General features: G+C 47.5%; 1 protein-coding gene across 1 annotated transcript in view; it reads right to left on the reverse strand.

Annotated features, from left to right (window-relative positions):
- MFSD2B (MFSD2 lysolipid transporter B, sphingolipid) overlaps positions 1 to 23,339 on the reverse strand; it is a 72,050-nt gene that overhangs the window by 43,075 nt on the left and 5,636 nt on the right. Inside the window, exons 2-4 of the mRNA XM_063915291.1 lie at positions 20,204 to 20,326; positions 18,669 to 18,793; positions 1,080 to 1,203 (exon numbers count right to left, since the gene is read on the reverse strand). Of these exons, the coding sequence (XP_063771361.1) occupies positions 1,080 to 1,203; positions 18,669 to 18,793; positions 20,204 to 20,326 (372 nt within the window). The remainder of the gene's footprint in view (positions 1 to 1,079; positions 1,204 to 18,668; positions 18,794 to 20,203; positions 20,327 to 23,339) is intronic.

Here is a 23,339-nt window from a genome sequence, read left to right on the forward strand (position 1 = left end):
GAACTAGATAGTACACCGATCTAGCAAGGATTGACTTGCCTGCACAGTCTATCTTTTCTTGCGATGCCGACCTGGCGGGACCGCGCATCGGGATTGAATCGGGATCGCAAGGTGACTTTCACCTTGCGATCTGCACTAACTTTTCTTGCGATTTTGACTATATAGTCAAAATCGAAAGAAAATATCTCACCGTGTGTACACACCCTAAATCTGAACTTCAAAATGCTTTATCTAACTCCCCACTAGGTGGCAGCAGAGAACTATAAAAGGAGAATATGAATATTTTGCATAGGAAGCCATCAACACATTGGGTGTGGTTCATTAGGTCGACATGAGTTAGGTCGACATACATTGGGTCGACCACGTTTGGTCGACATGCAATACGTTGACATGGACATTAGGTCGACATGTGCTAGGTCAACATGAAAAAGGTCATGAGGTTTTTCTTACTTTTTGAAGAAAACGACACCAAAAAAAGTAACAGGAAACCCCAATTAGTGCACCGTGTCCCCTCGTACGGCTCGCTTCGCTCGCCATGCTTCGGGCACAGTGCCTTGCTCCGCTACCGCTGCACTCGCCACAGGTTACCGTTCCCAATTGTAGTACACGTGGATCGTTAAGTATGAAAAAGGTCAAAAAATGAAAACAATTGTGAAAAACCATGTCGACCTTTTTCTATGTTGACCTAGTACACGTTGACCTAATGACATGTCGACCTAATGCATGTCCACCAAATGTGGTCGACCCAATGTATGTCGACCTAATGACCGCCATCCCAACACATTTTGCATTCTCTCCTAGTTTTGGTAATGCACAGGTCCATGCTCTACAGACCAGGGTAATATCTGCAGCATTTACAGAACTGCTGACAAAGTCAGGCTAAGCTGCAGCTTTACTGTTATCGCATTTTCTTATACCTCACCTGGGGGTCCCATAATTAGAGCCAACACTGTTCTTAAGACCCTGTCCACTTTAGGCAAAGCTGAAGTAGGTGGAGTCTGTCTCAGCAAATGGAAGCAAGCGATAGGACAAGTGATTGCATGTAGTGGATACTACTGCAAATCTGATTGGTTACTCACCGTGCTCAGAGCTTGGAAGCAACAGTAGAAGAGCAAATACCAGAAGACTCTCCCGGTCACAAAGGGAGGGACAAACCACAAGAAGAAATAGGATAAGACCAGGAACGGAGTGCAGCCCAGCATCCTACAACACAAAGAGACAAGAATAACTGCACATAGATTCCTGCATAGTGTCACACTGCGGATAATGTCATGGAGAACACATACTGTATCAGTTCCTGACCTCAGACTCCTAATGTGGAGGTTGTCTTATAACCTATGAACAATAATAATCTACATACACTCTCTAGTCCTGGGTATAGCTGGCAGGATTTTCACATGGCTCAGTATATACATTCTTCTATCTACGTCTGGCCCCACTGCCGTGTCCTCTACTCAACATTGGTGTTTATACACGGTCGAGTCCCATTATTATGACCACCAGCTAATAGCCAGAGTAACCGCCGTGTGCAGCACAGACAGCAGCTAAACGGATGAACTGTTGTTTTACACACACGTCTGGTAGCCCCCAGGTTCATTGTGACGGTGAGCTGCTCCACTGGAGCGTGTCGGTCGGCCCTCATGGACCTTCGTAGCCGGCATCCACCTCTCACATCAATGGCACGTGGTGTTCCGCAGTTTCCACGTCGGTTCTCCTACCGCCTTCTCTGATTCGCTGCTGTGTCCGAAGACGCAGTACCAGACAGGGGCGTTTTAAGAGAGAGAGAGGGGTAGACTCCAGGTGACCCCTGCCTCTCCACGGCGCCATAGGCTCCAGCATTGTGCCAGAGTCTACTACACATGTGCAGGTCTCCGGAAACATGGCAGCCACCATGGTCCAGAGACTAATTACCAAATGTGCTTGCGCGGTTGCCATTTTGGGAGTGATTTTTGCCGTGGATGCAACGCCCGTCGCGGGACGGAAAGATTAGTATTAAAACAACATAGGTGCAGTGTGTGTGGTGTGGGCCCCCTGGGGGGCCCGTGTGCACATTGCTCCCATGATAGAAACGCCAATGGTACCACATCATCTGCATGAGCAGCGGCCGTCTGAGTCATTAGTAACCCTCAGGTTACTCAGGATGACTAATGTTTTTGAGTTTCTGTCCCGCTGACCGTAATCACCCATTTTCCACTGCCAAACACCTTCACTCCTGCTGCGGCTTAAGGGGCACTATGCACATTGATATACACAACGGAGGTGTACGTAAGCCATTGGGTTTGAGTACATCTCTGAATTGGGCAGTGAGATCTTAAAGTTGAAGAACTGTATTTAATACATTAACCATTGCCTTTAATTGTCAGTACTGTTTCAATAACGTACAGTAGTACCATATTTAATTTATATGATGAATTGTCAGTACTGTTTCAATAACGTACAGTAGTACCATATTTAATTTATATGATGAATTGTCAGTACTGTTTCAATAACGTACAGTAGTACCATATTTAATTTATATGATGTTTCCACTGTACCATGGCAGTGTTACAAAATGGACCCTATATTCCAATGCACTCCACCCTCCCCCACACCCCCGCCTAATATCAAATTCATGTAATAACTGCAATGCCCATACACAACATTAAGATATAGGGGTCTATTTACTAAGCCTTGGGTGGAGATAAAGTGAACGGAGATAAAGTACCAGCCAATCAGCTCCTAACTGTCATGTCACAGGCTGTGTTTGAAAAATGACAGTTAGGAGGCGATTGGCTGGTACTTTATCTCCATGCAAGGCTTAGTAAATAGACCCCATAGAAACATCACAGAATTTGATGGCAGATAAGAACCACTTGGCCCACCTAGTCTTAACCTTTTTGTTAGCTCAAACCTTATTCCTTTGTAAGGATATCCCTATTATCCCATGCATATTTAAATTGCTCTGCCGTCTTAGCCTCTACCACCTCTGTTGGGAGGTTTTTCCACTTGTCCACTACCCTTTCTGTGTAGTAATTTTCCCTCAGATTTTCCCTGAACCTCCCCCCCTCCAGTCTCAGTGCATGTCCTCGTGTCCTAATACTTCTCTTCCTTTGAGGAATGTTTCCCTACTGCACCTTGTTATAACCCTTGGTATATTTGAAAGTTTAATACGATAATACTGAGCCAGCAATAATAAGCAACTTCAATCTGGAAGAAGAAAAAGAAAAAAGGGGAAAAATGCCTGTCAAAAAATGGATTATAATGGTGTTAATGTAATGAATAGATTATAGAAAACACTGTAGTAAGATCCTGTTACGATCTCCTCCTCTATGGTGTTGGGGAACATGATCTATAATAATAGCTCGTAAACTTGCTACATTATGTTTCGCTACTAAACAATGTCGGGCCAGTGGTTGTTCACTGGTACCTTTTTCTTTAGCCTGTTTTATAGCACTTCTTGTTTAGTAGCGAAACATAATGTAGCAAGTTTACGAGCTATTATTATAGATCATGTTCCCCAACACCATAGAGGAGGAGATCGTAACAGGATCTTACTACAGAGAGAAAGTAGATGGATACATGTATTGAATACAGTATCCCCAGGAGGTTTAAATGAAACACTGGGATTGCAGTGTTTTCTATAATCTATTCATTACATTAACACCATTATAATCCATTTTTTGACAGGCATTTTTCCCCTTTTTTCTTTTTCTTCTTCCAGATTGAAGTTGCTTATTATTGCTGGCTCAGTATTATCGTTAATTATTATATGCTATAGAACTAAAGGAGCCCGGTAACGGGTTAACTACATCTATTTTGCATTATTTATCATTGTATATTATACATGTTATTATACATGTTAGGATTCAGTCTTGTCCCAGTTATCAGCAACTGACACCCGATGTTTTTAAAGTTTTAATATAGTTGCACCTCAGGACGTATTCACACTGATCGTTTAACATGCACTGTTGTTTGTTTAGGTTGTTATGTGTCTCTTAGCAACACCTGGAAACGTCCTTTCATTGGCTCTCCGAGTCCGGCGCGGCCAGATGACGTCACTGCTCTGGGACCCGCGAGTTCAGCGGCTGGACGCGGCGGAATTGGCAGCGCCGGACAGGTGAGCGTTGTTAACACTTGTTTGTTAGGGTATATTAGATGTGTCTTCTTGTATGTAAGTTTGTATTGCTTGTCCCTGAAGACGGGGGATCACCCCGAAACGGCGTAGGACCGTAATAAAGGCTACATATTTGATTCTACAGTCTGTTGAGTGCCGCTGTTTTCCACTGTATATATATATATATATATATATATATATATATATGTACACTGCTCAAAAAAAATAAAGGGAACACTAACATAACACATCCCAGATCTGAATGAACGAAATATTCTTATTAAATACTTTGTTCTTTACATAGTTGAATGTGCTGACAACAAAATCACACAAAAATTATCAATGGAAATCAAATTTATTAACCCATGGAGGTCTGGATTTGGAGTCACACTCAAATTTAAAGTGGAAAAACACACTACAGGCTGATCCAACTTTGATGTAATGTCCTTAAAACAAGTCAATATGAGGCTGAGTAGTGTGTGTGGCCTCCATGTGCCTGTATGACCTCCCTACAATGCCTGGACATGCTCCTGATGAGGTGGCGGATGGTCTCCTGAGGGATCTCCTCCCAGACCTGGACTAAAGCATCCGCCAACTCCTGGACAGTCTGTGGTGCAACGTGGCGTTGGTGGATGGAGCGAGACATGATGTCCCAGATGTGCTCAATTGGATTCAGATCTGGGGAACTGGCGGGCCAGTCCATAGCATCAATGCCTTCGTCTTGCAGGAACTGCTGACACACTCCAGCCACATGAGGTCTAGCATTGTCTTGCATTAGGAGGAACCCAGGGCCAACCGCACCAGCATATGGTCTCACAAGGGGTCTGAGGATCTCATCTCGGTACCTAATGGCAGTCAGGCTACCTCTGGCGAGCACATGGAGGGCTGTGCTGCCCCCCCCCCCCCCCAAAGAAATGCCACCCCACACCATTACTGACCCACTGCCAAACCGGTCATGCTGGAGGATGTTGCAGGCAGCAGAACGTTCTCCTTGGCGTCTCCAGACTCTGTCACATCTGTCACATGTACTCAGTGAGAACCTGCTTTCATCTGTGAAGAGCATAGGGCGCCAGTGGCGAATTTGCCAATCTTGGTGTTCTCTGGCAAATGCCGAACGTACTGCACGGTGTTGGGCTGTAAGCACAACCCCCACCTGTGGACGTCGGGCCCTCATTCCACCCTCATGGAGTCTGTTTCTGATCGTTTGAGTAGACACATGCACATTTGTGGCTTGCTGGAGGTCATTTTGCAGGGCTCTGGCAGTGCTCTTCCTGTTACTCCTTGCACAAAGGTGGAGGTAGCGGTCCTGCTGCTGGGTTGTTGCCCTCCTACGGCCTCCTCCACGTCTCCTGATGTACTGGCCTGTCTCCTGGTAGCGCCTCCATGCTCTGGACACTACGCTGACAGACACAGCAAACCTTCTTGCCACAGCTCGCATTGATGTGCCATCCTGGATGAGCTGCACTACCTGAGCCACTTGTGTGGGTTGTAGACTCCGTCTCATGCTACCACTAGAGTGAAAGCACCGCCAGCTTTCAAAAGTGACCAAAACATCAGCCAGAAAGCATAGGAGCTGAGAAGTGGTCTGTGGTCACCACCTGCAGAACAACTCCTTTATTGGGGGTGTCTTGCTAATTGCCTATAATTTCCACCTGTTGTCTATTCCATTTGCACAACAGCATGTGAAATTGATTGTCAATCAGTGTTGCTTCCTAAGTAGACAGTTTGATTTCACAGAAGTGTGATTGACTTGGAGTTACATCGTGTTGTTTAAGTGTTCCCTTTATTTTTTTGAGCAGTGTGTATATATATGTATATGTGTAAATAATGTCTTTTTTCAAACAACAGTATAGCAATCCTCTGTCAGATTTTCGGAAGCTGACTGTTCTGTAAATAGAGAGCTGTGAAAAATTTTTTAAATCTCTGTAAAGAACAAAGGGACAACGCAGGTCACCAGTTCTGTGACACAATGGAGACCCTTTGAGTGAAGTTCTATGATGCTCTGTGGGATAATGGGCAGAGCCGGGATGAGTGTGTTTACCTCGGCTGAATGTGCAGTGATAATGAAAACAGCCGGTTCTAGTAGTGTCTGCCGGAGCTTACCCTCTGCCACATGAGGGAACATGTATTGTGTAACAGCAGCTCCCGCTCTCAGGAGGGATCTTACATAAGGGGAGGCTCTGTATGACTTCTCAGTTATTCCCGCTCACACTATAAGGCTGCGTCCACTTATACCTGAAGGTCCTGCAGAAAGTCAGCTTTGTTTTCACAGGATGTACAGAGCTGTAACACGGCTAGCCAATTAAAACATAGACACATAGAATTTGTCGCAGATAAGAACCACTTGGCCCATCTAGTCTGCCCCTTTTTTTTTTTACATTATTTTTATCTCTAACCTGACTTGATCCTTATTTCTTTGTAAGGATATCCTTATGTCTATCCCATGCATCTTTAAATTGCTCTACTGTCTTAGCCTCTACCACCTCTGATGGGAGGCTATTCCACTTGTCCACTACCCTTTCTGTGAAGTAATTTTTCCGCAAATTTCCCCTGAACCTCCCCCCCTCCAGTCTCAGTGCATGTCCTCGTGTCCTATTGCTTCTCTTCATTTGGAGAATGTTTCCCTCCTGGACTTTGTTAAAACCCTTGATATATGTGAAAGTTTCTATCATGTTCTTTGTAAGGATATCCTTATGTCTATCCCATGCATGTTTAAATTGCTCTACTGTCTTAGCCTCTACCACCTCTGATGGGAGGCTATTCCACTTGTCCACAACCCTTTCTGTGAAGTAATTTTTCCTCAAATTTTCCCTGAACCTCCCCCCCTCCAGTCTCAGTGCATGTCCTCGTGTCCTATTGCTTCTCTTCATTTTAAGAATGTTTCCCTCCTGGACTTTGTTAAAACCCTTGATATATGTGAAAGTTTCTATCATGTCCCCCCTTTCCCTTCTCTGCTCCAAACTATACATATTGAGATTTCTTAGTCTTTCTGGGTATGTTTTGTGATGTAGGCCATGCACCATTTTAGTTGCCCTTCTTTGTACAGTCTCTAATGCAGTGGTGGCCAACGCGTGGCTCTTGAGCCACATGTGGCTCTTTCTTCATTCAAATGTGGCTCCCAACACTCAGTCACGTGACCACAAGAGATCTGTAAACCGCTGCACTCCAGCCAGACATGCAGCAGCACTACGTAGACTGAGAACTGAGGGAGCCAAATACACATGGGGGAGCTGGCTGGAGTGACACAGGCGGGTGCTGGCTGGAGTGACACAGGCGGGTGCTGGCTGGAGTGACACAGGCGGGTGCTGGCTGGAGTGACACATGGGGGAACTGAAGTGTATTATGTGTATCTGGCTTTTCAATATATTTTATGCGGATCTGGCTTTTTCAATTATTTGATGTAGAAGTGGCTTTTTCATTGGATTTTATGTTGGATCTAGCTTTTTCAATGGATTTTATACCAGGGGCGTGGCCTAGCAGGCACAAGGTCACACCCCATTTTTGCAAGTGCGCCTTTGGCTCGAAGTCGGCTCTTTGATGTACCTAACAAGATTTCTTGGCTCTTTGTCTCTGACTGGTTGGCCACCCCTGCTCTAATGTATTAATATCCTTTTGAAGATATGGCCTCCAGAATTGAACACAGTATTTTAGATGAGGCCGTACCAATGACCTATACAGTGGCATTATTACTTCTTTCTTTCTGCTGCTGATTCCTCTCCCAATGCAGCCAAGCATCTGACTAGCCTTTCTCATTGCTTTGTTACATTGCTTACCTGCCTTTAAGTCATCTGAAATAGTGACTCCTAGATCCCTTTCCTCCTCATTAGTTTCCAGTATAGTGCCATTAATACTATATTTAGCCTTTGGATTTTTGAGACCCAAGTGCATGATTTTGCATTTTTTTTGGCATTAAACTGTAATTGCCACACTCTTGACCATTCCTCTAGTCTACCTAGATCCTCAATCATTTGTTTTACCCCACCTGGTGTGTCTACCCTGTTGCATACCTTTGTGTCATCTGCAAAATGGCATACTTTCCCTTTAATGCCATTTGCAATGTCACCAATAAAGATATTAAAAAGCACTGGTCCAAGTACAGATCCCTGGGGTACTCCACTGGTAACATTTCCCTCCTGTGAATGCACTCCATTTACCACAACTCTCTGTTTTCTATCCTTCAACCAAGATCTTATCCATTCAATAATCCTAATATCCAATCCCAAACTTGCAAGTTTATTTAGCAGTCTGCGATGTGGAACAGTGTCCAAAGCCTTACTAAAGTCTAGATAAGCTATATCCATGGCTCCACCTTTATCCATCACTTTAGTCACACAGTCAAAAAAGTCAATTACAGAGTATACATTACATACAAGGTATACATTAAAGCAGAGTTTGCCAAACTCCGTCATTACAGGACAGGTTTTAAGGATATCCATGCTTGAGTCTAGATGGTTAAATCAAATTGACTGAGGTGCTGAGCAAGTCACCTGAGCTCAAACATGGATATCCTTAAAACCTGGACTAAAATGGCATAGGAGGGAAACTCTGAATTAAAGCAGCCATTTTGGTTCCTTCAGAAACACCATCCCCCCAGTTTCAGGGGTACAGAGACGGGGGAAAGACCTGCCAGGGACGTGTAACCATGCCCCCAAGCCTGCGTGACCATGCCTCCTTCACGGTGCTCAGGTCCCCAGTAATAATAGTGGAGAGTGGTCTCACACTTTTAACCGCCTCTCCGCCAGTGCTGGAGACTGACAGATCTCCTGTCTTACTAGTTCTGTTATTCCAGCTTTATAAGGAGAGCAGAGAGATTAGAATTACAAGCTACAGGTTCCAATGCAAAAATGTGGTGTTATAAGCTTTACATTAGGTCTGTCAGACCATGAGATATCAGCCGTCGGCAAGTCACAGAGCGACAGGGATAAACTGCTGGGTTTACCACCACGGTCGCTGTCCGCTAGTCCTGGTGCTGATCCTACCCATCCTACACAGCAGTCAATATAATAGGATCGGTATCCGGATGATAGGTCGCCAGTTAAAAGTCGAAAAGCAATAGGTTGACACCAAATGGTCGACATGGCAATCGTCAACACAACATATGGTCGACATGAGGTGTTTTTTAGAATTTGTTTTTTATTTATAGGACTTTTTACCATCCACGTGGACTAAAAGTGAGAACGGTAACATTGGCTGAGTGAAGCGAGCCATGCGAGGGGGCGCGGTGCACTAATTGGGGGTTCATGTGCTGGAAGGGAAACTTTGACACCAAAAAAATTCCAAAACTCATGTCGACTTTTTCATGTGTCGACCCTTTCTGTGTCGACCCTTTGATCCATAACCAATATGATCTATGTTTGTTAAAACAGAATCTTTTGGTACGACAATGTTCCTGCGTTGTCCTTCTGGCCTCATAGGTCCACACTGAGGCTTCAGCAATTGTATTGCCACCAGGCTATTGCTAAGGTTAAAATCACATGACAGAGATTTCTGCTGCAATCTTTCCTGCAGATTATTTTTTTTTTTTTAAACCTGTCCCATTTAAATAAATGGGTTTGCCTAAAAACTGTCACACGGAGTACATTTTCTGCTCTGATAGATTTTAGCCACTGCGCTGCAGACAATGGCCCTCATTCCGAGTTGATCGCTCGCTAGTTATTTTTTGCAGAGTCTCAATCAGATAGTCGCCGCCTATAGGGGAGTGTATTTTCGCTTTGCAAGTGTGCGAACGCTTGTGCAGCCAAGCGGGGCGAAAAGTTTTTGGCAGTTTCTGAGTGGGTCTGGACTTACTCAGCCCTTGCCATCACTTCAGCCTGTCCGGTCCCGGAATTGACGTCAAACACCCGCCCTGCAAATGCCTGGACATGCCTGCGTTTTCCCTACTACTCCCAGAAAACGGTCAGTTGACACCCATAAACGCCCTCTTCCTGTCAATCTCCTTGCGATCGGTTGTGCGTATGGATTCGTCGCTAGAAGCAGTGCACAGCAACGATGCTGTTTGTACCCGTATGACGCACGTGCTCATTGCGGTGCATACGCATGCGCAGTAGTAACCCGATCGCTGCGCTGCGAAAAACAGCAGCGAGCGATCAACTCGGAATGAGGGCCAATGAGTGGGGCTGTATATACATCAAAATTGTGCAGGACGAGTCCCACTAGTCACCTGCAGCAAAGTGCTGAGTTGTGGCATTAGTTTTATGGGGGGAACAAAATCCATAAAATAACTCACAACTACCCCCATTCCCCTTTGATTACGCGTCAGGCCGACAGTCTCCTCAAATTGTACCTCTTGGTAGAAAGGCATTTTAGCATTTATAAGGCCTTAGGGGGAGATTTACTAAGACTTGGAGAGTGGTAAAGTGGAGAGAGATAAAGTATCAACCCATCAGCTCCTAGCTGCCATGTTACAGGCTGTGTTTGAAAAATGACAGTTAGGAGCTGATTGGTTGTTGGTTTATATCTCTCCATTTTATTTATCTCCAAGACTTAGTACATCTGGCCCTTTGTCTAATGAAACCGGATTGGCCCAGTGACCAAACTGAATATCCCCGAACCTGTCACTGTTTCCATGTAGGCTTGTTTTTATTTATTTGCTGCCTATAGAAAGATTCACTCCGACATTCCTCTCCAAGAAATGTTTAAATATTCTTGTTGCTTTCTTTCTGTCTGTACATAAAAATATAGGGGGTCATTCCGAGTTGTTCGCTCTGTAAATTTCTTCGCATCGCAGCGTTTTTCCGCTTAGTGCGCATGCGCAATGTTCGCACTGCGACTGCGCCAAGTAAATTTGCTATGCAGTTAGGAATTTTACTCACGGCTTATTCATCGTTCTGGTGATCGTAATGTGATTGACAGGAAGTGGGTGTTTCTGGGCGGAAACTGCCCGTTTTATGGGAGTGTGTGAAAAAACGCTACAGTTTCTGGGAAAAACGCGGGAGTGGCTGGAGAAACGGAGGAGTGTCTGGGCGAACGCTGGGTGTGTTTGTGACGTCAAACCAGGAACGACAAGCACTGAACTGATCGCAGATGCCGAGCAAGTCTCGAGTTACTCAGAAACTGCACAGAGATGTCTTATCGCAATATTGTGAATCTTTCGTTCGCAATTTTAAGATGCTAAGATTCACTCCCAGTAGGCGGCGGCTTAGCATGTGCAAAGCTGCTAAAAGCAGCTTGCGAGCGAACAACTCGGAATGAGGGCCATAGAATGTGACGGCAGATAAGAACCGCTTGGTCCATCTAGTCTGCCCCTTTTTTTTTTTAACCGCTAGGTAACCTCAACCCTATTTGAACCTTAGTTCTTTGTACTTTGTTCACTGCATTCCTGAAATCTCTTACTGTTCCCAACACATTTGCTGGTAGAATATTCCAGGACTGTAGCACTCACTCTTCCATATGTTACAGCTACGGTGTGGTATGAGTACTAAATGAGGGAAGCACATGCATGCTGACACTTATAGTGCAAATAAGTGGTACCTCCAACATTACTTATGTCCCTACTTAGCTAAAAATATATATCATGGCCCCTGTTAATGAATTGACTAATATCATTGTCCCCTTAATTATAATTTAAGTATAAATACTAATAATAAAAATGTAATCATTTGAAAATAAAATATATAAAAAAAATTGGACTAAACAAAAAATGCTGACACATAATTATGGCTTGTCAGTGACGTTCCTCTCATGTAGTATTATACAAACATAGGCCCTCATTCCGAGTTGTTCGCTCGGTATTTTTCATCGCATCGCAGTGAAAATCCGCTTAGTACGCATGCGCAAAGTTCGCACTGCGACTGCGCCAAGTAACTTTACTATGAAGAAAGTATTTTTACTCACGGCTTTTTCTTCGCTCCGGCGATCGTAATGTGATTGACAGGAAATGGGTGTTACTGGGCGGAAACACGGCGTTTCAGGGGCGTGTGGCTGAAAACGCTACCGTTTCCGGAAAAAACGCAGGAGTGGCCGGAGAAACGGTGGGAGTGCCTGGGCGAACGCTGGGTGTGTTTGTGACGTCAACCAGGAACGACAAGCACTGAACTGATCGCACAGGCAGAGTAAGTCTGGAGCTACTCTGAAACTGCTAAGTAGTTAGTAATCGCAATATTGCGAATACATCGGTCGCAATTTTAAGAAGCTAAGATTCACTCCCAGTAGGCGGCGGCTTAGCGTGTGTAACTCTGCTAAAATCGCCTTGCGACCGATCAACTCGGAATGAGGGCCATAGTTATGGCATGTACACACGGTGATATATTTTCTTACGATTTTCACTATATAGTCAAAATTGTAAGGAAAGTTAGTGCAGATTGCAAGGTGAGAGTCACCTTGCGATCCTGATGTGATGCCGATGCACGGTCCCGTGCGGCCGGCATCGCAAGCCTAGATAGACTGTGCAGGCAAATCCTCTATAGAAGAGAGTGTCAAAATTGACACTTAGCCAAAATCGCACATAGTCAGTATCGCAAGTACAGTCATTATATGCTTGCGATATCGACCTAGTCCCTGTCGCATAGTGAGAATCGCGGTTAGCCCGAATCTCACCGTGTGTATGCACCTTTTGTCGTAGGCTAAATCACATCATAAACAGCTACAGCAACAGTGCCATCTACTGGGAATAATAATACTATACAACATATAAGAGTGAGAGTACCATGACAAATTAATAAATAGCTTCATTGTAAAGGTTACTAATATATAACTAGGCGATTCATTGCGCCCTACGGGCGCTCTTCACACCATCGCAAGGGGCTACACCCCTTTAACTCTTGCATGCCCTTGGGGCGTGCAATATTTTTATTACATGGAGTATTACCTCCAATCATAATTTTGTGAGTGGTTAAATATTGCACGGACAAAGGGCGTGCGATGGTTAAGGGGCCGTAGCCCCTTGCGATGGCGTGAACATCGCATGCAGGGCACGATGAAACACCTAGTAGGTGCTGTGGTTGGGGGAGTGGCGGGTGCGGGGGAGACGCGGATTGGCGAGGGGGTCTGGGGGTGCCGGGGGTGGGGGAGGGGCGGTGCAGGGGTGCTGCGGGTGTGGGAGGGGCGGGCGCGGGGGTCCCGCGGGCGGGGAGGGTTGTTGCGGATGGGGGAGGGTGCGGTGGGTGAGGGAGGGGCAGGTGCGGGAGTGCCGCGGGTGGGGGAGGTGCGGGAGGGGCGGGTGTTTGGTTCAGAATGGAAATAGACGCAGCAGCGTGTGGTCAGGCAGGGAGCGTGACCTCTGCATCTTAGGTGCATCAACTACTCACCAGAAAGAAAAAGGATCATGGCCTGCCTCCAGCCACCTCTACTATATATTTGGACAGATCTGTGACTCTATGACTCTGACTCCGCCCCCCCCCCCCCCCCCCCTCACAGAAGTGCAAAGGCATCGCACAGTGGCGATGATTTTGCACTTCAAGAGTAGCTCCCGACCAACGCAGCTTTAGCGTGCTGGCCGGGAGCTACTCATCGCTCCCCATTTGGGCCTGCGTTGGCCGGACCACGCCCATGAAATGGCGGCCAAATGCCGCCGTTCCTCCCCCCCTCTTCCGCCCAACGACTGCCTCCGCCTGTCAGCCAGGCAGAGGCGATCGTAGCGGCCAAACGGCCTTCATCCTTCTGGCATGCGCCAGCGTACTGCGGCACTGGAACATGTGCAGTTCTGACACGATCGCACCGCTGCGATAATCTGCAGTGTGTGATTGGGTCAGAATGACCCCCTATGTTTGCAAACTTTCACGTAAATGGGAGATCTTTGTTACCCATTGCTTAAATGGCAGAGCATTACAGACACTAAGGGTGGGGTGGAGCTACTGCAAACGAGGCATGTGATTGGTCGGCGTCATTGAAGGGGGCGGAGAAGCGTGGGAGGAGGCAGGGAGACAGCAGTCTCAGCTGCTTTTCTCCCGACACCATCATTTTTACGCCATCCTGAGATGGCGAAGGCTATTTGAGAAGCAATTGTTCTCCCCATACTACTGTATCACGGGCACCGCTGGAGAAATCTGAGATTTCTCCACGGTAACCCCTTCTATGAATAGCAGGAAGCAGTGAAAAGCCATGTTATCACTGATAAAGGGCTTTTCACTGCTACATGAATAGACCCCAAAGTAACAACCAAGCAGCTCATAACGGTAATTTTTCAAACACAGCCTGTAACCAGGGATGTGCGGTGAGCTTAATGGCTCAGGAGGCACTGGCTAACCCCAGAGCCAGATTTACATGCAATATATGAGCCAAAGGGTACATCTGGGTATTATATACAGGTGCAGCATTATAAACTCCTGGAAATTTGGTGAGTTTTGATTAGAGATATGTGGAAAGGATACACAGGTGAGGAACTGCCTCACCTGCCATAGACTTTTTACTCCAGAGTTTGGGCTATAAAAATTATTAGAATAATGCAAAGAAGATATTTCAAACAAATTATTAGTATTTTTCATATACTTTATTCAGTCAAAACTCTGGTTTAAACCAGTGACGTGCGGTGAGGTAAATGCCTGGGGAGGCACTGGCTAAACTTGCTAACTGCACAGCGGGAACTCCTCAGCTACTAGTCACACTCCGCATACCAGCACAGCTAGTCCTACAGCATACCTACGGACTGTCCCGATTTTGGCGGGACAGTCCCGTTTTTCACGGTCTGTCCCGCTGTCCCACCCGCGGGTTGCAGTGTCCTGTGGTGGGGAGGGGGGGGAGGGCGCAGTTGGGAGATCCCCCTGTCACCCGCTGCTCTGAGCAGAGCAGTGGTGAATAGATGCTGTGCGCATGTGCACAGCGTCAGTAGCGGCTCTTGCCACGGGCAAGCAGGCTTTTTGCCCGGGGTGCCGCTACCCTGAGGGCGCCGCCGGCGTTACAAGAGCCGCTACTGATGCACCCTCGCTCCCCGGCTGCAGCGAGCGCCGCATCGCTCACTGACGCTACAGGTCAAAATTGACCCCTAGTGTCAGTGCGGCGCTGCTATGGGAGAGACATCATGACATCTCTACCATAGGGAAGAGCCGACGCCCGGAGACAGCGGCAGCAGCGGTCCGGAAGCAGGAGCGAGGCTCGTAAGTATTTTTTTTTTTTTTTTAGGGTTTTAAAGCGGCGCTACTACAGGAGGAACATACTGGGGCACTACTACAGGGGGCACATACAGGGGGCACAGCTAGAAGGGGCACAGCTACTGGAGGCAGATCTACAGGGGGCACATACTGGGGGCACTGCTACAGGGGGGACAGCTACAGGGGGCACAGCTACAGGGGGAACAGCTACTGGGGGCAAATTAACTGGGGGGCACAAGTACAGGGGGCACAACTACTGAGGGCACAGCTACAGGGGGCAAATCAAGTGGGGGGCACAACTACTTGGTGCAAATCTGGGGGCACAGCTACTGGGGGCATAACTGTGGCCACGACCCTCCCCTATGAAGCCATGCCCCTATTTTTCGTGAACTGTTTTGCCGGGGAGGGGAGGCACCAGTGGAAACTTTCGCACTGGGCGCCACAAGGTGTAGACCCGGCCCTGCATAGTGTCTATTCTCGGCAGGGGTGTGGTATGTGAGACCGCTGGTCAGCATACCGACACTGGTATCCTGGCAGCGGAATGCCATGCGGGTGGGGTTCGAGAGCAACAATCCCCTTGTGGGCTCGCTCGACATGCTGCGGGCTTGGTGGTGACCTGCGGTAGCCACAGCTTCTATTCCCACTCTATGGATGTTGTGGACACCCACGAGTGGAAATAGTCCCTGTTGGTCGGCATGCCGGCCGTCGGGATTGTGAGGGGGCGGGATGTAGGGGGAGGTCCCCCCGAGATGTAGAGGGAAGGCGGACTCCTGACCGCTGGTCACATAACTACCCCCCTTTCAGTGCCGTAACTAGACATTTTAGTGCTGTGTGCAAGAAACGGCATCGGCATCGGCGCCCCCCCCCCTCCCATAATGCAAACCGGTGGTAGTGCGTGCCGCAGGCGCGCGTTGAAAATATAGGGGCATGGCTTCACGGGAAAGGGGTGTGACCACAAAATAATACCAATTCATACTACGGTGCACAGTAGTCTCCATTATTCAAATTACGTCACATAGTAGCGCCACTACACCAGGTAGAGCCCCTTTTACACCTTATGGCAGACAGCGTCTCCTTTTTTACACATTACGGCAGACAGCGTCTCCTTTTTTACACATTGCGGCAGACAGCGTCTCCTTTTTTACACATTACGGCAGACAGTGTCTCCTTTTTTACACATTACGGCAGAGAGCGTCCCCTTTTTTACACATTACGGCAGACAGCGTCCCCTTTTTACACATTACGGCAGACAGCTTCCCTTTTTTACACATTACGGCAGACAGCTTCCCCTTTTTACACATTACGGCAGAGAGCGTCCCCTTTTTTACACATTACGGCAGACAGCGTCTCCTTTTTTACACATTACGGCAGACAGCGTCCCCTTTTTTTACACATTATGGCAGACAGCGTCCCCTTTTTTACACATTATGGCAGACAGCGTCCCCTTTTTTACACATTACGGCAGACAGCTTCCCCTTTTTACACATTATGGCAGACAGCTTCCCCTTTTTACACATTACGGCAGACAGCGTCCCTTTTTTACACGTTACAACAGACCGCGTCTCCTTTTTTATACATTACGCCAGAGAGCGTCCCCCTTTTACACATTACAGCAGACAGCGTCCACCTTTTGCACGTTACGGCAGACAGCGTCCCCTTTTACACATTACAGCACACAGAGTCCCCCTTAAACACAGTACGGCAGGCAGATTCCCCCTTACACACACCCCCCTCCTACCCTTAGGGTGTAGTGTAGTGTAGTGTACTATGGTGTAGTGTACTGTAGTGAAGTGTAGTGTAATATAGTGTAGTGTAGTATAGTGTAGTCACTCACGTGCTGTTGCGGGCGGGGGGCGGGCGGCGGCGGCTTCACCGGGACACGGGCGGGTGGGTGGCGGCTTCAGCAGCAGGAGTCTTGTGGGCGGCTTCCGAATTGCAGGGGAGGGGGGCCGGGCTGCCGCTGGCCCATTGAGAAGCCTGGCTGTCACACAGACGCCGCAGCGGCTTGAAAACTTCCTCTGAACTTGAAGCCGCCCACCCGCCTGTGTCCAGCTAAAGCCGGCGGCTTCAGCTGGACACAGGCGGGCGGGCGGTGGTGGCTTCGAGTTCAGAAGAAGTTGCGGAACACAGGTGGGCGGGTGGTGGCAACTTCAGTGGGACACGGTTGTGTCCAGGCGGGCGTGTGGTGGCTTCAGAGGGACACGGGCGGGCGGCGCCGACGTCAGCGGGAACACAGGTGGCGCCGCCTTCAGCAGTCTGGGCTCGGAGCTAGCAGGTGTGATGCCGATGGTGCGCCCTCAGTGCATTTGTGCTGTGGGCAAGGCATCATCGGCACACACCTAGTTTAGGCTCTGCCCCCCCTCCCCCCGTAGAGAGGGACAGGGGGCATGGCCAGCAGCTCACTGAGCGCTGTTCATGCCCCCATAATCACAAAAATGGAGGCGTGGCTTGCAGTCACGGCACTTGCCGTGAGGTCACGCCCCCTCACCGATAGACCACGCCCCCTAAAATTGGGCCCGTGAAGAAATGGGAGGTATGCTACATTAAATGAGGCCTTGCACTCACCTGGCAGCAGTACACATCAGTATGTCTGCATCCAGAGCCAGGAGATTCACCACTCTGCACTTCCCTTCATCTCTCCACTGAGCGCCCAGCACCACCATCACTCTGCTGCCCACAAGCAGAGGGACACCAGCAGCTGCAGGGAGCTGTCAGTGGCTGGAGGGGGGTAGGGCACTCAAGCTGCTACAAGCCCTGCTGAACTGGAGGAGGTGAGGAGCTGCAGAAGCTCCGTGGTTAAGCTGTGTCCACAGGCAGAAGCGGCTGGTGAGTGACTGTCACGCTCCCACCTGAAGGGACTGCTGTCTGTCGGTACTTAAAATGTGGCCGCCCTGGGGGAATGGCATCTGACACTCTGCCCACCCGAATCAGTCCACCCCTGCCATTGTCCAATCACGTCTGCCTGATTGACAGGGGTGTGCCTTGATGTGAGCTGAAGGCACAGCCCACTGTCAATGAGGCAGACGTTCTAGTGCCGCTTTTCATTCATTTTTCAATAAGCTTTTCCAGCCCGCAGCCTGGCCCCGCCCCCTTCCGCCCCCCACTTCAGCGTCTTTATTATTGTCAGTGGGAGGCAGCGCTCTCGCTGCCTCCCACATAGCTTTGGCTGCATTTTCATTCTGAAAATGATTACAATAATACAAAGTAGGATCTTTGTATTATATTAATCATTATGACAGGAGAGGCACTGCCTCCCCTGACTGCACGTCCCTGGTTTAAACGTAAGTATGGCAGGAAAGGGTCTGCCTCACCTGCCTCACCCCATCGCACGTCAGTGCCTGTAACATGGCAGTTAGGAACTGATTGGTACTTTATCTCTCTCCAATGCTTAATACATATGCCCCACAGTACGTAACAAGTAGATCAAAGCTAAGCTTCTTAGATAAACCCTGATGATCTACTGATGATCCTGAGAACATACATAGAAGATATAAAACACTGTGTTAACCCTTCGGAGGCAGACATACAGACATGATTACTCGTTAACTCACCATGGCATCAAGCGACCTATTCCTGTCCATCGACTTTTGTTGATTAAAAATCCAACAATGGGATCTGTAATTCCACCCCAGGTTTTCCCAATGCACAGCACCAGAGAGGCCTCGAATGGCGTGATCTGGAATAAATAAGAAGCGATGACTTGCTGTTCCTAGAACCAGCACTTGATTACTAATGTATGTCGTCATCTGTATCTCACATGCAGAAGACAGGGCAGGTCTCCTCAACCTAAAATAAATGTTCATCCAGTGTAAAAAGACATCCTGCAATGTTATGTAACAAATACGTAGGTGAAAGTCCCAAAGAATTATTTACAGAACAAGAGAAGTTCAGCGATGTAGTTTGGGTAAATGGTATGGGTGGTCATTCCGAGTTGTTCGCTTGTTGCCGATTTTCGCTATGCTGCGATTTGCTGCTAACTGCGCATGTGCATGGTACGCAGAGCGCATGCGCTAAGTTATCTAACACAAAACTTAGTAGATTTGCTGGTGTTCGAGCGACAATTTTCAGTCGCACTGCTGATCGGTGAATGATTGACAGGATAGGGGCGTTTCTGGGTAGTAACTGAGCTAAAAAACGCAGGCAAGTCAGGGAAAAACGCGTGAGTGTCTGAGGAAACGGGGGAGTAGCTGGCCGAACGCAGGGCGTGTTTGTGACGTCAAACCAGGAACTAAACGGACTGAGCCGATCGCAATCTGTGAGTAGGTCTGGAGCTACTCAGAAACTGCAGTGAATTACTTAGTAGCAGTTCTGCTAACCTTTCGTTCGCACTTCTGCTAAGCTAAGATACACTCCCAGAGGGCGGCGGCCTAGCGTGTGCAATGCTGCTAAAAGCAGCTAGCGAGCGAACAACTCGGAATGAGGGCCATTGTCCTCTGTTATCAGCCATGCCAGACTTCTGTCCCGCTACATTCCAGAGTCAGGGGAAATGTATATCTAGGGCGAGCGGATTTTTTAATAAAGCGGATAATTCAGAGGTGGATGCAGCGTTCCAAGCAAAAAGACGCCCACTGCCGGCTTCTGTGATCCGCTGCTGCATCCGAAGGCGCAGCATCAGATCAACTCTGTGACCATCGGTCATCGGCGTAACCCTCATGTTATTCAGGTAGTCCGGCAAAATCACGCAGCCGGGGCCAGGGAAGCTGCATTCAAAGACACAGCCACTGGCTTCAGTACGCCCGTTCTCTGGAACTCTCCCCGTCGCTGGCCCCAAGCGTCTGCAGCATGTCAATCACATTGCGGCATTTGGGGCAGCACGAGCGGCATCGTATCCCCAGATCTGCACATGCGCGGTGATGCTCCTGTGATGCGCAGATCTTCGAACATTGGATTTGCGTAAATAGAGAATGCGTATAAATCTCTGAAATAGGCCCAATATTAGGAAGTAGTAAATCATGTGTGTGTTTTTGTGCAGGGCGGGCACTGTTCCTGGATTGCACACGAGAATAGTAACTGTAGACAAATAAAATCTAATAATAGGTAAGAGCACTATACATCTCCAGCCTGTACAGACGTGGAATGACCTTACCTGGGCTACATCTAAGAGGTAGATCTGCAGGAAGAAGGCGGAGGCGCTCCCTGCCACCTGGTTGGGGGCTCCCCCGACGGCGTAGCACAGCTTACTGAGCAAGGACAGTCTGCAGTGTCTAACCTGGAGGGAGAGGGAGAAACGTATTGGTAAATAGACATCTGACATACACCTATTCTATCTATGCCAGCAGTATACACCCTATGGTAGTGGAAGTGACCGCTTGATCTGTGGCAGAACCGTGACTAGATTCTCGGAGTCCACATGTGGCTCTCTGGGACAACGTGTATAATAGAATGGTTACTGTCTAGCAGCACCATGATAACATTGCTCCGCTAATCTGAGGGGCATTAACAGAAGAGAGAAAATAACATCTCAGATACCACCTGAAAAAGGGATCACTGAACCCCATGAGGTACACTAGGGCCACGATGATGCGACCGTGCTGTCACAACACCCCCCCCCCCTTCCCCCCACACACACACACATTGCCCACTTATGTCATGCCATGTCCCTTGCTGTGCCAACCTGGCTGTCCCCTCCCGGAGGGAAGTGTGTTCTGAATGTTGCCAAATGCTGTCCTGGGAGCTATATATCAGGTCTATAAAAGGACTATGGGGGATATGTATCAATTTTAGAGAGAGAGAAAGTACTAACCAATCAGCTCCTGTCATTTTTCAAACACAGCCTGTAGCAAGGCAGTTAGTAGCTGATTGGTTGGTAATTTATCTCTCTCCACTTCATCTCTAAGATTTGATAACTCTCCCCCTCTGAAAGATGAGCGCATTTTACTGCAATTCAATAGTGTTTAAACATAATATGTAGGATTTGCCGTGCCGTGGTCTGCAGGCTTACAGACTTTTGATCAAAACATTTACTAAGGAGCCTTTTATTACTAGGGGCCTGATGGGCAGAGCCGGACCTAACCAATATGATGCCCTAGGCAAGATTTTGGCTGGTGCCCCCTAGCACCACCGCTGGTTCCGCCTCTGACCTTGCACCTCTTTCCCAGCACCATCACCCCTCACCCATAGCAGTCCTTATTTTGGTGTTTGTACTCCCTATATTTTAAATAGGAACAGTTCGCATAGTTGGCGCACAGCCCAAAAAGGGTGTGTTTTTGCTGGCAAGGGGCATGGCCACACAATAGTAACCCCAATTCCAATTACGCCACACAGTAATGCAACTTTATTCACATTTTATCATGCGATAGTGTCCATAATTCATATTACATCCCACAGTAGTATCACTTTACCTTATAAACATTACTCCTCACAGTAGAGCCCCTTATTCACATTACATCACACTGAATTGAATTATCCTATTGCTCTTTATTCACATTAGACGACACAGTAGTGCCCTTTCTATACGCAACGCCACATAGTAGAGTGCCTTATACACATAATGCCACACATTAGTAATGCATTTATACACAATTCCACACAGTAATGCCCCTTACACATATGAGACACATTAATGACCTTATATACATAATGCACCTTACACATTATGACAACCTTTATTAATGCCCTTTTACACATAATGTCCCTTGCACATATGCTGCACATTATTAATGCCCTTTTACACATAATGACACACATAGTGCCACCTACATATTTGCTGCACATTATTCATGCCCCTATACAGATAATGGCACACATACAGTAGTACCGTTACACATATGCCGCACATTATTAATGCCCTTATACACATAATGACACGCATAGTGCCCCTTACACATATGTTGCACATTATTAATACATTTTTACATGACACACATAATGCTCCTTACACATATTCCGAACACTACTGCACAACCAACCCACTCACATGCACACAGCAATCACACTGCCACTAACACTGTGACCTCTGCCTCTGCTTGGATACAGATGTGTCCTCATAAATCTTGCCTCAATGCTAACGTCGGGCACTTTTTTTGTTTATGAAAATGCATCTTATTTGCATTGCTATGTGGCTAGGATGCACAAGCAGCTTCTGCTGACTAAAATGATATACAACATGCCTATATACTGTGTGAGACTGTGGCTGTATCTGCATATGAAATGCTACACACAGAATATAGGCATGCCGCATATCATTTTGATCAGCAGAAGCTGCTGATGCCCCTAGGCATATCAAATGCCCTAGGCAATTGCCTAGTTTGCCTATGGCCGGCTCTGCTGATGGGGCTGCCTAGTATTCTGCAAACTGAAAGTGTTTGCCGTTTTGTGGAACCAGCACCATCTCAGATGCATCCGTTTCATGTGCCCACTTGGTCACCCATTTCACCAAAGGCTACATCCGTTGGAGATGTGACTGAGTGACTATGGTAGTAAATAGGAGTGTGCGAGTGAATGCCATCAGACATGGCGTAGGGTCATAGAGGCATCTCCATCGCTAACCCCCAGCATCTGCGTGTGGCTGGCCGGTGCCTGGAACGGTTAGATTTGTTTATTTATTTTAACCCCAAAAAAGCACATGATGTGTCCCACTCGTCACCCACGGTTTTCCCATACATGCAGGTGACGAGTGGGACTAGTCATCCACAGCGAAGGGGTTAAACATACAAATGGCACTCCAATGTGTTCCAGGCCTTAGTGTGTTGGAAATACAGCAGTATTTTTTGGTAAAGGACATCACACTTCTGACCATAAGCCCTAGAGACGTGTGTTCTGGGGTTACGATAGTGCAGTGACCACATTCATTTTCCTATAAACCGTCTTTCACTTTAGGAGACCCGTCTTTATCTGTCCGTCCCACGAAGCAATGAGGAGCTAATTAACAGAAATAGAGAGAAAGTTGCCCTCAGTGTGTCAGGCTATGGGAAACTGCAGCGGCAAGATAAGGGGAGAGCTCCGCTTATCTGCCACAATACGTTTCCCAGAAGCCCTTAGTAAGCAAACTCAGCCGATTGGCTTCCAGGCTGTACCCTGTTCATGCACTTTCTTTACAGACACTCCCTTAATAACAAACCCCTTAAAAAAAAAAAAAATACACACAATAATACCATTCTCACACTGTTGTTTAAACTGATTGTATTATGAGGCACGGGGGGAGGGATGAAACCTTCTAAACAGTGGAGAAGTTGCCTGTAGCAACCAATCAGATTCTATCTAGCATTTATCAAGCACACTGT

The sequence above is a fragment of the Pseudophryne corroboree genome, chromosome 4, assembly GCF_028390025.1.
Source record: "Pseudophryne corroboree isolate aPseCor3 chromosome 4, aPseCor3.hap2, whole genome shotgun sequence".
NCBI classification, from domain to species: domain Eukaryota; kingdom Metazoa; phylum Chordata; class Amphibia; order Anura; family Myobatrachidae; genus Pseudophryne; species Pseudophryne corroboree.